Source organism: Notothenia coriiceps, unplaced genomic scaffold (assembly GCF_000735185.1).
Source record: "Notothenia coriiceps isolate Sejong01 unplaced genomic scaffold, NC01 NC01_scaffold00000339, whole genome shotgun sequence".
NCBI classification, from domain to species: domain Eukaryota; kingdom Metazoa; phylum Chordata; class Actinopteri; order Perciformes; family Nototheniidae; genus Notothenia; species Notothenia coriiceps.
The window spans coordinates 14783087-14800745 of NW_011333040.1; the positions used below are offsets into that span (position 1 = coordinate 14783087).

The window sequence follows — 17659 nt, forward strand, 5'->3', positions numbered from 1 at the left end:
TGTGTACTTTTCCAGTAATCCTCTGTCAATGTCCCCTCCTGAGTACAAGAATGTATGTTTTTCTTTTAATAAGTGTTGAAAAACCTTTCTTCCTGAGACTGATATTGTTATTGTTGAGTGTTTTAAGAGGATATGGTAGACATGATATCAGCAATACTTCCAGTCAGTACTCCGGCAGCAGCATTTTACACCTTGGAAAGTCTTTAGAGTCTGGCCTGAATAGCTGGTCACAAATATCCTTCAGCAAAGTGACACACTCTGTCACATGGTTGCCCTCTTATGATGCTGCTGTCTTTTAATATATGATTATTTCTCAGCCGCTAGTTCGTACCTCGCAGATTCTTCAGTCTCATCAGCCTCATCCATCCATCAGTCCCAGTCAACGCCTCCAGCACACTTCCAGTGTCTGACTCCATATGATATTGTCCTGATGCTGTAAGGGTGATGCCCCATGATCAAAAGATTAACCCTCTAAAGTCTGAGTGCCAAGGACCTCATATTATGTCTGTCATTAATGTTACATCACCCATTATAACATGTTCTTTCCTTTTTTCTTTTCTCTTAACTCAATAGTCCTGTCTTTAAGTATAATGCAATGTAAAGTCCTTTTCCTGCACCGTTTGAAGGCTTCAAAACAGGCATTTTGACTGTATGTGTTTGGAGAAATGACACAATCAATGGCCCAGAATTGTACTTTATAAACTATGAATCTTGTGGTGCTTGAAGAAATACAGACTGGTTAAACCGGACAGGATATATATACAGTATATATGCCATTTTTTGGAGCCCTTTTTTGCAATATTTATTCAAATGTCACTATTTATTTAAACAAACCACTATCTGAGGATAATACAAGCAACCATAAAACGCCCTTTATCGAGAGAGCCATTGAAGCCCATGAAGAATTTATCCTTCAACAAATATTTTCATATGCTCTATTAATAAAGTTGCCACGTGTTTTCAACTTAAATACTGTGCAGAACATTACAAATATTCTTCATTTGCAGTATTTTATTTTAAAAGTGTTCAGCAAGACTGCATCAATGATATGCTATATATATATATATCTATATAATATGAATATTGTTAACTTCAACCAAAGTCAATTTAAATAGCGGGCAAACATTGTAATTGCCATTCATGTGGTGTTTGATATAGTTTACGTTCAATTTTAGGCAGAGAAACGTAGCCTATATTGACTAAACCTTTTTTACAATTTACTATAATTTAGAATTTCTTTTTTGAGAAATCATTTCAAAAGTAAACATGCACACAACATTATTAATTTATATATTTTAGTTTTTTTTTAAAATTATGAATCCATTTATTTTATTGTGTGTCCTTGAGGCTGGGGAATATATCCAGCAGTTCAACATGCAAATGTTGTGTAAGTGAGAAGGTTATATACATAGGATTACTTGAAAACAGTCCCAAATAGTACATGCTCACTTCAATACAGTTTAAAATAATACATGTTTACTTTAATACAGTTTAGAACAATATCTGTTAACTTTAATACTCAATACTGTGGGCAATCCCCACAGGAGCACTTTGGGGTGAAGTGTCTCAGGGACACAACAACATGCTGACTGCTGTGGGATTTGAACTTGCTATTCTCTGATTCGAAGATCAGCGCACTAACCCACTGAGCCACAGCTTCCCTGATTACACAATCAAACAATCTATAATTTAGCTCTGGCCTTCACTCACAAAAACACATTTTGTTGAATTGTTTGAATTTGTTGAATGGGACTAATGGAAGAATCTGCGAGGAATGAACTATAGGAGCAGAGAAATAATCATATTTAAAAGACAGCATTGCCAAAAGAGGGCGAGGCCAACAAGAGTCACAAGGGTTTGTCATTTTGCTGAAGGCCAAAGTCTCTAAAAACTTTCCACGGTGTAAAATGCTGCTGCTGGAGTACTGACTGGAAGTATTGCTGATATCATGTCCAACATATCCTCTGTCCAACAATATCAGTCTCAGGAAGAAAGTTTTTTTTAGTGCTGATTTAAAATAGCAGAGAAACATACATTCTTGTACTCAGGACGGGACATTGACAGAGGATTACTCAAAAAGTACACAGTAAAAGTATTTCAATGTATTGTTAGTAGTAGGCTAACTAATACAAAGTCAAACAGTATCAATATCATTAAGAACTAATGGTAACATTTTATTTTTATCATTCATCAAAGATAGCAGAAAACATGCATTATGTATACTATGGAGGGGACTCTAACAGAGGATTACTCACAAAGTACACAGTAAAAGTACTTCATTTGATTTCTGGTAGCAGTCAAACTAGTAGGCTACGGAGTCCAACAGTATCAGTTTTATTAAAAACTTATGGTAACAAATATTTGTATCGATGTTCAAAGCAGGACAAAAAATGTAGAGCTGCTGATTTCTGAAAAAACAAACGCAAGAGACGGCTGAGTTGACCGCAGTGCAGAATCGCTGTATAGTTTAAATCTCCTAACAATGATGACAAAAATGCCTTTCAGACGCTCTTCCGTTTACTTGTTGAATAAAGAAAAACAAATGGTCGGTAGATACACGGATTCTAAAGCCACTAGAGGGTTAGTTTTGGGGGGAACTTTGAGGAATTGAAATAAAGTAAGTATCATTTTCAGTATCAACAACACTGTTTTTTTTCTTCTGCTCGTGGTTTGGCTGCATTGTTTGCATTGACAGACATTGCTTACACAATCCCTAAGGAGGTTGAAGTTTAGCTTTACAATTCTTCCTAGTTGCCTGCAGAGGGGGGTATAGGTCCTAGCTGACATAATAACAATACATTACATTTATAAAGCGCTTTTCCTGGTGCTCAAAGCGCTTAAGGCTCATGATCAGACTCAGGAGCTGCAAGGGGATTCTGGGAAAAAGCAGGGAGGAACTTTGCCCTCTTTTAAATCAACAGGTCCTGATTAAAGGTGGGTTAGAAAACAGACTCAATAAGGACAGGAGGAACAACCACACAGGAGCAAACATGTTTAGATTGTTAATGACCAATTATATCATTATTGTTACCCTCATTCCCAATATCTCTCACAAAAAGGCAATGTTCAATATAGGCTCTATATAGCTCCACAAATATACTATGAACTGTGCTTATCTATGACCTGTCAAATCTATTATTGTTGGTATTGCCTGTCACCATACATCGCTCCTGATGGCAGAAAGGAACTCTCAAACCTATACATTATACATTAAGTAATAAACATCTACTTCAATAGTCAACTAAAGTCTGTATACAAGTTATTAATAACAACGAGATGACAAGAGAAGATCTTATCTATCTTGAATTGCCTTGATTAACAGACCACAGTCATTTGGCTGAAACAAGTCTGTGCGATGGCAGGAAGGAGGGGATAAAAGAAACCTGTATATCATCTGAGATGAAACAAGCCTGGAGGGAAGTGACATTACCTGATTCCTGAATGAAAGGATTAACAAACACAAAGGGAAAATGTGGATCGGGGCAGATAAGGACATTTAGTATCATAAGCCAAACTACTAATTTAAGAAATAACTCATCTCACAACCCTAATTAAAACATTGAATTGTCATGTTCATACTTCAACACAGATTAAACAAAGTAAATATTGAATATTCATCAGTGGGCTTCACACAGAGCTGTTTGAGTCTGTAAAGGTTTATAAAGCTAGAGTGCCATGTCCCAGCAGCCTTTAATTCAACATCCAATCCCTTATCACGTCCATCTTTAAAAAGCAATCTCTGCCAAATCATAGAGGATTACTGATCGGGCCTCACGGGAACAATGGCCCCGGGCTCCAGGGGCCTTGAGCCGGAGCCTCAGTTAAAAGAAACTGAAAGTTCAAGTTGTAAAATGCTAACTCATTTCTGGGTTCGAGGACTCCTTTCTGCGCCACTTACATAGATAGTGCAGAACAAACACAAAGACAATGATAATAAAGAGTCATCACTAACAACAACTACACAAGAGTGGTAGTGGATTAGTGTCTCTTTCAGCCAGTCTTTCTATGGAAGTGGGGTTTGGGGGTGGTTATTCATATTCATATTTTTGTATCTCTTTTCAACAGTCTCCATTGTCATCTTTGTTGTAATGTCTTAGCATTTGAGACCCACACACACACACACACACACACACACACACACACACACACACACACACACACACACACACACCAACAAAAGGCCTAAAAATATATAGCAAAACTACAAACATTAAATACATATTTGGAATACTAAAAAAGGGAAACAAAATAATGATTTGGAGATCCCCCCCTGCTTTACGCTGTGTGTGTGTGTGTGTGTGTGTGTGTGTGTGTGTGTGTGTGTGTGTGTGTGTGTGTGTGTGTGTGTGTGTGTGTGTGTGTGTGTGTGTGTGTGTGTGCGTGCGTGCTGCTCTGTAGGCTAGTGCAGGAGGAAGCGGGGGGGGGGGGTGAATACCAGACTACAGGGACTTCCCCTCCTCCCTCCCACTCAGTGAAGCTGTTGAGGAACTGTTCCTCCGATGGAAACGTTCCCACTGCACGGCGACTCATGGTATTTTCTGTGATACCAAGTTATAATTGACCACAGTCACTGGTGGTGACATGACAGCAGCCATCTTTAGCTTTGTGCTTGAGGTGGTAGAGCTGCCTCATGATTGGGATAAGGTCATTTTATTCCAGGGGTGTCAATGCACACAGGCATCAACCTAAGGATTTGGTCAAGTGTAAAAATGACAGAGAAGACGATAACTGCAATTTCCCCAACTTTTATGTAATATCTCCGTAATATCTCCGCATACATTTTATACATGTACAAGTTATAAGTTAACTTTCAGGATTACTACACAGATGTGGAAATTCATGTAAAATAATTTCTAGATCTGGACAAGTTGTTTTGATCACAAGTAAACACTATATTGTTCAGTTCCAGATACCTGTGTCTAGATATGTTTGTAGACACACATGTGATCTGTACGTTGTAATGCACATGTGGAAATAATAGACTGAGGCATAATACTGTTGAAATTGCACTTATTTTTCTAAACAAATTTCTGATTTTTCATAATGTTTTGTAAACAGATAGTTTGTTAAATGTGAACATTTTCAGAAAGCAACCTTTTTGCTCTAAAACAAAGGGAACCATTTGGAGTTGTGGTTATCTATAGGTTCTTATGCTGTGATTGTACTGATCCGGCCCACTTGAGATCAAATTCGGCTGCATGTGGCCCCTGAACTAAAATGAGTTTGACACCCCTGCTTTATTCCATAGCTTTCATGAATGCAAGTAATTAATCTACCCCTGAGTGGGAGAAACCCACCTCCGCCTGACCTTCAATCATGATGTTTTTCCGATAAGTTCAAGAATGTTGTAAATCAAACAAACCCAGGAAATGAGGAAGCTTGTGACCTGTTAAATCTGTGCAAGGTAGGGAAGTGGGAGGCTGAGTACTCCATGAAGTTTATATTTGTTTGAACTTTCAGTTTCATGATATGATAACAGTGGCTTCAAACACGTACCCCCTGTAGACATAACCCTATGGCTTTAAACACTTACCCCCTGTAGACATAACCCTATGGCTTTAAACACTTACCCCCTGTAGACTTGTTTCAAATGTTCATAATCAAACTGATGTTTGTTTTTAGGGACACAAGTTACAGCCTGGACAGATCAAAGTGTATTGTGGTTCTTTAACCCCGTCAACCCTGCTGCTGCTACTTCCTCCTGACTGTGCACTTAGCAGCTCACTTTGCTTCTGTTTTTTTCAGTTCCACATTCTTAAACAGCAAAACCCAACACTCATAGACAGATGTGTCATTTCAAAAATACTTTTTATTAAAACATTTGTACAGCACAACGGGCACTATGCACTGTATGCAATGCCAATAAATGTTATTGACAAACAGCGGATCCAATCGGTTTCAATAAATAATGCAATAAATAATGTATAACATACAGCACGAATACTGTTGTAAATGAACACATAAACAAATAAATAAATACATAAATAGAATAATAAAGATAATAATAATAAATAAATAAATATTGTTATGTTAAATAAATACAGTTAAAATCTTCTTCTGTCAGCTTTTAGTGACACAATAAATACGCAACAGAGCATTGCAGTACAGCAAAAGGTACTGGCATTAAGACAGGTACATAGTACATACACAGCCCCATAGATATCTATGGTTCAACATTAAAGCTATTGTGTTTACTGGTACAGTAACACAGCTCGGTTTTCTGACAAAGGACTTGCTAACGGTTTGGAAGTAAAGTATTTTCTAAAAGTCTGTTTAGTGCAGTGTAGACCTTTGCACATTGAACAGTGGACTTGGATTGGGGTGAGGCAGTGGGCTCAGCCTCACAGTGGAGGCCCCATCAAGACCAGAGTCTCCAGCATACATTCCAATGCTCCCTAAGTGCCCTCAGGCCACACCTCACAATTGAAACATTCCGAAGAAAGTGTCCCCGTTTCCATCTTCCAGATCGGGCAAAGTCTTCTCTTCCGTCAACGTCCTGAGTCGGTCCCCTTTCCTGAGGTTGAACACAGCCCCCACGTTCACAGTGGAGTACCACCGCCCCTCCTCATCTGGATCACTGCTTGGTTTCATTTGGCAGGCGGTGCGGAGAGAGTGCAGGATGGTCTGGTAGGAATCCTCGTCGTCTTTCCCAAAAGTGTCTGACCAGCGCTGCACGATGTGACTCAGGTGGACCAGGGGCTGCGGGAGGCCTTCTTCAGCATCGCTGCTGAGGCAGTTGACGTGGAAAGACGCTTGGCTGTATACGAAGTAGAGGCCATGTCGAGGAATCACAATTTCATTTCTTTTGAGTTTCAGCCCTCCTTGAGAGTGGGTCTGGTCACCATCGTCCTTCCATTCAATGGAGTTCTTCCTGGAAGAGTTGTGATGTCCTAATGAAGTATGAAGAGATTGTTATGGATACGTCAAAGGTTTGAAATATCTTATAACAAGGACACAGGATCAAAAATAGGAACAGGAAATGTGTCTTTGAGAAAACTCAGAATACTTAATAAGCCTTATTTTGATTAATTATATTAATTCACATGAAAACCTTGTTTTGCTCGTGAGTCCTACTGCAGTACATACAGTCCGGAAAAAACAAGACTTTGAGGGGTTTTGACTCTGCAGGCCGTTTACATGCATAAAAACCTTCATAACATGAAAAAGGCCATTCAACTTCAAGAAACCCAATAACTTTCCCATATCCCCCAGAAGCTTCTGAAAGTTCTCAAGAACCTTCTGAATAAGTTCTAGAGTTTGATCCAGATGCCCTAGAACTTTCTTTAGTACCACAAATTCTAACCCTCGTGCATCAAAGGCCAATGGTGATACAACTTGACTAAGAAAACCAAAAGTAAACATTCTACACAAAGATGATTATTTTGAAAAGGATTCATATAAATTCAAAAACATTTACCGACTAAATGAATGGCCGCTTTCTCGTTTGGAAGTTGCCTCAATGCATGGCGGAGATCTGGAAAAAGGAAAACACAGAGGTTTAGAAACGTTTTACTTTCAGAATAAGGGTCTCAACAAGATTCAAATGTCCTTTAGTTTAACCAGCAGCTAAAGAAAAACTATGAGAGCAGCTTATTTCAGTTGTTATGTTAACAATTTTGAGGTTAATAATGGAATAAAATATATATAGAATAGATTAAAAGATAAACATTAAATATATGCATAACAACATGAACAAATATATATATCAATAGTATCTAACAAATATACAATTAAAAAAATGCTGAATAAATGTGAGTACTAGATAGTATAACAGAGCAATCTACTAGAAAAACAGAAACATATATTTGCTATCTAGTATGCTGCTATCTATGACATCTTCTAGTATTGAACTTTTGAGAGAATTAAGGGAACTCACCAAAAGTGTTTTCATCTTGTCCTGGGCCCTGTTTCAAGAGGAAGGATAGAGAGACTGTTAGGGAACTGTTGGGTGATGGTGAGTTTCTGCCAGAGACATCCAGCACTTTATTAAATCAGAAGTTAATAGAATCCATGTGCACCCACCTTGGACTGCCTGTTGAAGAGCAGCACGGCGGCGGCAGTAGAAGCGAGGCAGAGTGTGAACACCATCAGGGCCGTGGTGAGCTTCGACCACGGCTTCACCGATTGGCTCCTGGATCCTGGTTCCACTGTTGCTTCCAGCATTACTTTGCATTCACCTTCCATTGTTGTAAAGCTTTTCAAGTCAAACTGAGCTCTTAGAAACCTTATCGAGAGTGTTCTTGCTTTCTACTGTTGCTCTGGTCCGTTGGCTCCTTTTAAAAGGCTACAGGGAAACTCCAGTGATGTCACAGTTTGTGACTGAGTGGAGATTTCTGAATGAGGAAGAGAGACCCAGAGCTAGGGAAGATGTAACACACTCCTACACACAAAGCATCAATATGACTGCTTTATCCCATTAGCACATAAACACTAATACCTGTAGATACCTCTTTCACATCTCAGTGCACACACACCCACGTGTCAACAGATACTCACACACAGACAGGGATACACACATATTAAGCCATGCTCTGAAGTACACTAATTGTCTGGCAGAACACTTGTTATGCCAGACAATTACAAAAACTACAGAAAAACATGAAAATCACCTACAAATATTACTATGTTACATTTAAAATGTACATTTACGCCAATCATACCACATCTGATGCAGAGTGTTTACGCATGTTGTGGTGTGCTGGTCATCTCTATGTGGGTCAGGTATATGGAAACGGTGTTGAGGTGCAAGGTGAAAGAGCCAAAGACACATCATTCTGTTATTCATCAAGATATCTGCGGTTTGTGCCAGAATTGCCAAAAATGGGTCGGAATATTAATAAAGGATATTGCACTATAGCAGGATGTACACAACTTTAACTGACGTGTCATTGTGAATATCTAAATTGCATTATGTCACTTCCCTTTTGTTTAAATATAGACATGGTTGTAACTTTTAATTGTCATGGGTTCGTCAAAAAACAAATACAGTGCAATGTTAAAGAAGGAACATGTATTACTCTGCCCTTCCCATATCAACTTTTGGATACATTGATACATTTTATTGATATTAAAGAACTGTATATAGCTGACAAAAACTGTGATTTCAGAATCTTTTCCCCCCTAAATGCTCACATTGTAGCTATACTGGAGTTGTAGATCTTTAAAATGTCAGATTCTTTCTGAGCACTTTAAAAACGACTTTCCCATTATGCCATAACAAGAGATAATATTATTTATAGTACCATGTATTCAGGGAACTGACTGGCATCAAGGTCCTTGTGGGACAATAGTATGATGATGCTGGAAAAATAGATTTTGTTATTATCTGTAATTATCATCCAGCCAATCACAGTTTGCTTTTTGAGTCTTCGCTCCTTGAACCCATACTATGAGGAATCTGGCTTTGTATACATTTGGTCAGGTTAACCTAAATCCCCTCTTACTCTTCGGCATTAGCCAACTTTTTGTGGTTAATATTAGTAGCCTTTCTCCTTCCATATAAATGGAGAGAATATAGTGTGTATTTCTTTAAACCAATATTGCTTTTTCAACAAATGAACCCTTTCCCCGCAGAGATAGAGGTAAGGTCCTTGTGAAAAAAAAGAAATACAGCACACTGTCAACAATTATATCCTAACCCTAATATTAAAGGAATATATTTATATAAAAAAATACCTTTTATAAAGCTATAGGCACATTTATTTTGAAGTTAACAGAGGACTTAAGATCACCTGAAAGGATCAGTCAGTAACACTCAATCCCCCCTCACTCCTCGACATAGACGACTCAGGATATGATATGATAAAGGCCAATCCAAGGAGGAAATTCATTTCTAACACATCCATCTTTCCCACAGAGATAGGGGTAAGTCATGAGGTTTACCACAACTAGCAGCAGTGGTGCAGATGAGTAAGTGTGAGTGTGGTTGTTCGATGTCCATTAGCAGTATGTGTGTGTGGGAGGGGGAGGGGGGTTACTCAGAAACACTCTCAGATCCATCTAACGTCAGCTGGAGTGGTCAGATTGAGATAATAACTGCAGGTTAGAAATTGTGGAAGTGTAGGGTTAGGGTCTGTAGAGATTAGGGTTAGGATTAGCTTGAGCAAAACTATTAGACCCAGACATCCACAATATCCCCTCAGTGTGAAGTTGGATTGACTTCTTAAACCATGCAAATACACCCCCAAAGGTATCGAATCAAGTGTGTATCTCTTTTTGGTTTCAAATGGATCAACAATGGTAATCTGTTGGCAGAAAGTAGCTCCCTGGCCCTGGGCCTATCTGTCCACATGTTTCATTGAAAGCTGTTTTTTCCAAGCCAGGAACACTCATGGGAAAGATAATGCCAGAAGAAAATGTGTTTCAATTGCATTCGTAACAGTGTATGAAGATAAAGTTGCGCAAGATCGCAGTATTTGTGTATTTCGTGAGTGTACAGAATGTGCTTGTATCACAAGCTTCATATTGACCATGACCACGGTATGAGACTGATTGAGAGCACTGATGGTAGACCAGATAAAACGAAGCTGCGTCATTCTAATAATATCTGAAACTGACTACAGACAGACAGAACTAATGTCTCATAATACCACATTGCATAGGGAAACTGATAACTACAGCGAGATCAATAGGGCACAATTGTACATGTTTATTTTATATTTCAATGTTAGCCTTTGTTTCTAAAAATAAGCTAGACTTTGCAGTTTGTTTAAAACCTCTTTGATCATGTGACTTGTATTTCTTGCAAAGTCTCAATTACTTTCAATGTTATTATTACTGACAGGAATAACCCAACAACAAGGGTATGGGGGGGCCACAGCTTAATTATTGGCCCACGGCACCCAATTGGGATATCTTTTCAGATTATGGAAAGATAAAGTCACCGCGTGATAGAAAGACACCTGACAGATTAGTCGATTTATGTTGTGTCGTAACGTAGGTCAAATGTATCATGAAACATTCTTATAATCAACTATCAATGAGGGCATTCTTAATGTACTACATGCATAAATGTGTTCGTTCCATCATTTTAAATGCAGTAGCGCTACTGGTTATTTCAATACATTTCTGTCACTATATCATTTTACTCCACCACATTTTAGAAACAAACGTTGTACTTTCTCACTCCCATACTTTACGTGCAAAAAGCTAAACCCGTTTCGAACCCGATCCATCTTGCAGCAACTCACAGTGCGTCTCAATACTGCTGCCTACTTTGATGGCATCATTATCCACAGTGAGACATGGGGACAAGGTGGGGGCCATGCTCGAGTCCCTGAGGAGGGTGGGACTCACAGCCAACTTGAAGAAGTGTGCAATTGGGCAGAGGGAGGTACAGTATCTGGGGTACCACTTGGGAAAAGAGCAAGTGGGGCTCCAGGTAAAGTAGACCACTGCTATTTCTGCCCAAGAGTTTATGGGGCTGTGTGGCTACAACATACGGTTTATTACATCATTTTCTCAGCTGACCAGTCTGTTGACCGATCTGACACGAAGGTTCAGAACCAGTCCACGGGATGGAGCAATGTCAGCTTTAAAGGTTTCCTATTATACTAACTTCAGGCATATATTATAGGCCTCAGATATACTGTATAAAAAACATATCTATGAAGCAGAGGTCGCGTTAACCGAATACTTTCCGTCAATGACGGATTTTTTCTAACAATGACGGAAAAATCTGAAAGCAGTCCGTCACTTCGACAGATTATAACACAACTCGGAACAGCGCCAAAATGTCCACCAGCGGCCCACATTATAATACATCCTTAGTGGCCAGGTAGACTGAGGGCGATCTACTGTACTCTACTGTAGTGTGTAACTATTATTTAGTCATTCACATCCCTGTCCAGTTGGTGGCGAGTGTGTGTATATTATTAAGTAGCTATTGTCTAGTCTTGTTTTTGACCTCGTTGATTACCTCGTTGTTGAACCGGCTTTAGCAATCGGAAAATGTCACGGCAGCTGATCGTCCAAAGCTTTTTTAATAAGCCCAGTAATTGTGATGGTGTGGATAAACGAGGTGAAAAAAGAGGGGTTGATGCGGTGGAGGATGAAGGACAAGCCAGTAAGACTAAAACTGACAACGTTCAGCCAGCGGCAGAGGGGCAAGCAAGTGGCAAGGAGATGAAGCGGGAGTACCGGGTTCAGTGGGAGCAAGAGTTTAAGTGGCTGAGGAGGGAAGATGGTAAAATGTTCTGCGACATCTGTAGAAAAGCTAAGATGAGTAACGGATTTGTCCGAGGGTGCATGACGATGCAGAAATCAGCGCTGAATTATCACAAACGTAGCCATAGCCACATCGAAGCTTCAAGGGTGGTCAACCAGAGCGTGGCAAAGGTAAAACATGTGGAGAGATCGCAGGTTGCCTGAGCCATAGCTACACCACGGCCCGATAGCACATCTTTTATTTTTGTTGTGATGCATTCTACAGTGCCAGAGGGTATTACATAATTGCCAATAAACACGGTTTCAGGCTCCCCTTTATGCTGAGGTGTCGGGTATGTGATCAGCATTTTCTCAACCGTGATATTAGTCGTCTCATCTACTATTACCCCGATGTATTTACTGTTGGCGATGCGGTCATCGATAGTGCTGGTTATGGTCATTGCCATCGCCTTCTCCATCTGATTGACTGTCTCATGGTGGGTGTACGTGTGCGCACTGTTGAGGTCTGGACATCCAGCAGATTTTAATAGCTGTATTAGGGTTGGGATATAGGTGGCTCGGGATGTTTGTGTTTGCCATATGCAACACAACCTTCAATTGTGTTTTTGATGCCTCGTTACAGGCAACCTGCGATCTCTCCACATGTTTTACCTTTGCCACGCTCTGGTTGACCACCCTTGAAGCTTCGATGTGGCTATGGCTACGTTTGTGATAATTCAGNGGGCCGCGTTAAAGGTTGGGTAGGTAATTTTGGAGAAACCAGTTCGAGTGCGCTAGAATTTGAAAATACAAAGCCGGAAGAAATCTGCCACTTCTTTACAGAGCCCCTCCTCCAACACACACGAACGTGCACATGACCAATGAGGGCACGAGATAAGTTTGTGCACAGATGGAAGGCTGACAGGCAGGTAGGCCATCCAGTTATTTTAGCCGGGCCGGCTCAGATGATTGGTCGTGCTTTTTACAGTACGGCTTCCACAGATGATATTTCTTTATGGATTTTTTGTCAAAGCACTTCAGATATTCATTGCTATAGGGATGTTAAGAGCATTCCATGGAATATAACAAAAAGTGTATCTCGAGTCGGTTTCTCAAACTTACCTACCCCACCTTTAATGTTTTAAACTAATAAACATATACATTCAGTATCAAATGGTGCTATTCCTTTTCTTTCCAGATTCCTTTTTTTGATGAAATTACTGAAGTGGAGCTGTTCAGTGGTCAGAGAAGCAGACCATAGTTTTAGCCCACATCCTTTATATGTGAATGTTCTCAGAGAAACATATATTTTTTAAATATAGATTAATCAAATTCAGTTTTTAGTGACACATATTTGCCCATACAGCTGCTTCCTGATCATGGAACCCCTCAGACGTGGCCACTCTCCGTCATGAAAATATCTCTCGTTTGTACATTTGAGGCGCCCTCCCCGACTCTACAGATTTAAGAGGAAATACTGATAAAAAAAACTAAAATAAATGTGACTTTAAGATAAAACTGACCAAATGAGGTTGTTATGCGTGAGAGCAGATGGTGTTGGCACCAAATCTTTGCGGGTAGCTGAAGATATGCGAGAGATATAGAGATCTATAGTGATCTCATCTAGTAAAGAGGAAGCTGAGTGGTGGGCCAACCTACAAAAAGACTCTGTGTTTTCCTTTGTGGCTTTGGGGAGAGTTTTTTATAGATAAAGGGAATTTGTCTCCTGTGATAGATTTAGAAACAGAAACAGAATCAAGAGTGATGTTCTGCCACAGTGGGGACTCTTTTAAATACAAAAATGCATAACTTAAGTTTATGAAAATGAAAGTGGGCTGTAGAACAAATAAAGAGGAGGGAAAATTCTCTTTCTCACTTCCTTCCCTCGTTGGAAAAGTAATTCTCTCTTTGTTAGAGTGAAAGTCAACGTTAGTGTACTGATGTCTGTGGTCAGCTATAAGTTTCCCCTTTCTTTATTTTAAACATTTATTTTTAAAACCATCAGTAAATGTGAAAAATACTCTAGCTAGTGTGTATGAGTGGATTTCTTTGTTCGATTAGATGTGAAGCTGCTTTGCACTCAGGTTGGGTGAGAATACAGTTATTGGAGTAAAGACAAATATAAGATTACAGTTAAACAGACTAATATATCTTCTCGCTGAAACTCAAGTTAGAAATGACAGGAGGAGAAGAGAAAAGTTTACAGTAAAGGTTTCATTTCCAAAAAAAGCCTGTGGCTGCAACTCGAAAAGTCAAACAAAAATAGAACACAACACAAGCCCCCAGCTTCGGGGGGTCGTTCCATGGCCAAACACGTCCTGCTGTGGACCCAGCCCACTGAGACCAGAACCAGGTTAACATCACGCCTTTATTATCTGACATATGCCTTGATTCTGTTTAGCTGTCTGGTCTCCCCTCTCTCTCTCATTTCCACAAGCCGCTGGGGGCCCACGGGATCTCATGGGATCTCACGGGATCTCACGGGATCTCATGGGCCCCAAGCTGACACCCCTCAGATACAAATGAGTGATCATGGTATGGGCATCCTTTATTCAGGGGNGCACTCGAACTGGTTTCTCCAAAATTACCTACCCAACCTTTAACGCGGCCCTGTTAAGCTTTTTGGTTGTTCTCTTTCCTGTAGTGGGTTCCATAGGTTTGTGTGCATGTACACATTCTACGTGATAGGCCAAGGGGCGGGACATCTCTAAGCGGTTGAACAATCACAACAGAGCCAGCCAGCTAACCAATCAGAGCAGACAGACGGTTTCAGACAGAAGGTGAAAAGAGGTGCTGCAGCACAGGCAGTATGAGAAAAATAAAGAGCTTTTTGAACATTAAAACATGCTTTAATGTTCAAAAAGCTCTTTATTTTTCACAGACTGACATGTCCCAGTAGAGACACTACATATCCTGAAAATGAGCAGAATATGTCCTCTTAAACATTGCATACCCTGACAGACGATCTTTCCTGCATGGGGTAGATTGGGATGTTCAGAGCCTCTGTTGTAGAGGCAGGTGCCAGCAGAGTTGAGGCCAGAAAGTCTGTCAGTGTTTAACCAAGAAACCTTTGGTTGAATATCTTTATTCTTTTATTCAAATGCAACACAGAACGCAACAGCTCAGACATGACATGACAAGTAAGTTCCATAGGTAGGAGTAAGAAATAAATCATACTACGATCCCCAACCTCTACCATTCTGTACCTGTGGGAGAAAGGCAACGACATAAAGAAATTGAAATGACAATAATTATTCAAAATTAATAACAAATACAGATGAATGTTTAAAAAGGTAACAAGTTGACAGGAAAAAATAAGTACATAGAAGCAATAGGCTGAAGGATGAAACCCTCGCAGTCTGGAAGATGACAGTTTGGGTCCAATATAGTCCAAGTAAGTCCATGAGATGTATTTGTTAGGGATACACTCCATTACAGGATTATGCCACAATTTATTTGGTCCAAAACATCAGAACATCTTTCGTAGTGGCAAAAGTCACCACATTAAATAGCCTAGCCTTTAGTTCTTTCACAATATCAGACCAGTAGCTGCACTTTAGCTTCATAAATGACCAGAAACAGTGAATAAGATCGCCAGTGTCAGAGTTTCATTTACTTCCGAGCGGAGCAGCATACATATTCGTTTTGTTTTTGAAAGCAGGTGATATATGTGTGCGATGTAGGATTCTAAATGGTTGAAAGTTTAATAAGTCATACAAATATTTAATAAGTTATTAAACTGAAGAAATAAGGATTTTCAGGCAGCACCAACTGGAACGACACCTCGCTGCTGGCTGAGAACAGCCTGGAGGATTATTGTATCTTATCTGGCCTGGGCCTTGTGTTCCCTCTTCCAGACAGTATTTCCTTGAAGGCATGTGTGTTACACTCTGTTGAAAACACAAAAAGGGACAGTAGTTGTGTGAAGAAAGAGAGAGCTTCAGAGAAAATGTCAAAACTTGGCTGCTATCACAACAAACGCTGCATTGACTCGGCATGATTTTCCTATTGTCGATAACAAAAATGTGATTAAATTGGACATCAGAATGGGGACCTGCTTTGTGTCCTCATATGAAGATCCAACCCAGTCTCTCGGCATTTAGTGTTATAATCACGAAATTAATTTAATCTATTGATTCGTGTTCACCAACACGATTTCCCCCTTTTTTTCGTGTCACACAGAACGATTTTAAAAGCAATGTATTTCTATTGGTAGTATTTTTCGTGCCTGCACCACGTCTTTTTCTCCGGTCGGGTCTTGGAAGACCGGAAGCTGTGTGGTTCATAAAAACATTTTCTTACTCAACATCTTAACCTAAGCTTAACCCTAACCCATTTATTTTAAATAGTATAATGTCAGAGTTTTTTTGCCGTCCACAAGGACAATAAATGGGGCTCAGATCCTCAGAATACTGACATCTGTATTTTTTTAAATATTTTTTTTCTTTCTAATTTGTTATTATTTGGTGCAGGAACGAAACATACTAGCAATATAAATACATTGCTTCTAAAATCGTTCTGTGTCAGAATACTGAAATCTGTATTTTTTTAATCTCTTTTTCCTTCTAATTTGTTATTATTTACATTGCTTTTGAAATCGTGCTGTGTGACACGAAAAAAATGGGGAAATCGTGTTGGTGAACACGAATCAATAGATTTTGTGACTATTACACGAAATGCAGACTGCATTTCGTGTAATAGTCACAAAATCTATTGATTCGTGTTCACCAACACGATTTCCCCATTTTTTTCGTGTCACACAGCACGATTTCAAAAGCAATGNGAGCACACACAAAGTCACAGCCGAAGTAAAAACAATAAGTGTGGCTTGATATTGAGTAAGAAAAAGGTTGATAAACGCTGTGAGAATGGGTCTGCAGAGAGAATTTTGCCGCGATCCCAACCGTCTGTTATCAGTAGGGGTGGGCGGATCGATCCCAAAATATCGATACTTCTGATATTACGTTACGTTTCAAAATATCGATACTAGAGCCAATAGGATCGATACTTTTATATATTTTTTTCCGTCTCCTCTACTCGTCAATTTCTTCAAAAAACTATGTGCAGACGAACACTAGTATATCCTCTTTTCTTCTCTCTCCACTGCTGTCCTCCGCTCCTCGAGGCTAGCGCACGCGCTCCCTGCCTGAATGCCGATTATCAAACTGACTGACAGCAGCCGGCAGGACAGCAGCAGCCGGCAGGACAGCAGCAGCCAGCGACTCGCGAGTGCAAAACACACACGCGCATGATGGCTGAGAGAAAGAGCAGCGTTGTGTGGAGCAATTTCACAACTGGCAATTAAAACTTAGCGAACTGTGATGTGTGCAAGAACACAGTTCGCTACTCTGGCCACTTTGTATTGTTATTTTTCATGTTTGCACTTTAAATTCGCAAAAGTAAACGTTTATTTGTCTATAAAAGCTGTCCGGTCTGTATTCATGAAAATGAATTCAGATTTAGTCTACTTATGATGATTTCAGCTCAAAAATCATGTCATTTTGGGGAGTTATTT

The 17659-nt window shown here is 39.7% G+C and overlaps 1 protein-coding gene across 1 annotated transcript; it reads right to left on the reverse strand.

The window, feature by feature from the left end:
* Positions 1 to 6061: 6061 nt before the first annotated feature.
* On the reverse strand, positions 6062 to 8188 carry LOC104946870 (tumor necrosis factor-like). The gene is made up of 4 exons (XM_010772774.1): positions 8023 to 8188; positions 7877 to 7904; positions 7418 to 7474; positions 6062 to 6890 (listed from the first exon to the last, which is right to left on the reverse strand). The coding sequence occupies exons 1-4, from the start codon at positions 8182 to 8184 to the stop codon at positions 6418 to 6420; spliced, it is 720 nt and encodes a 239-aa protein (XP_010771076.1). The 5' UTR covers positions 8185 to 8188; the 3' UTR covers positions 6062 to 6417.
* Positions 8189 to 17659: the final 9471 nt, after the last annotated feature.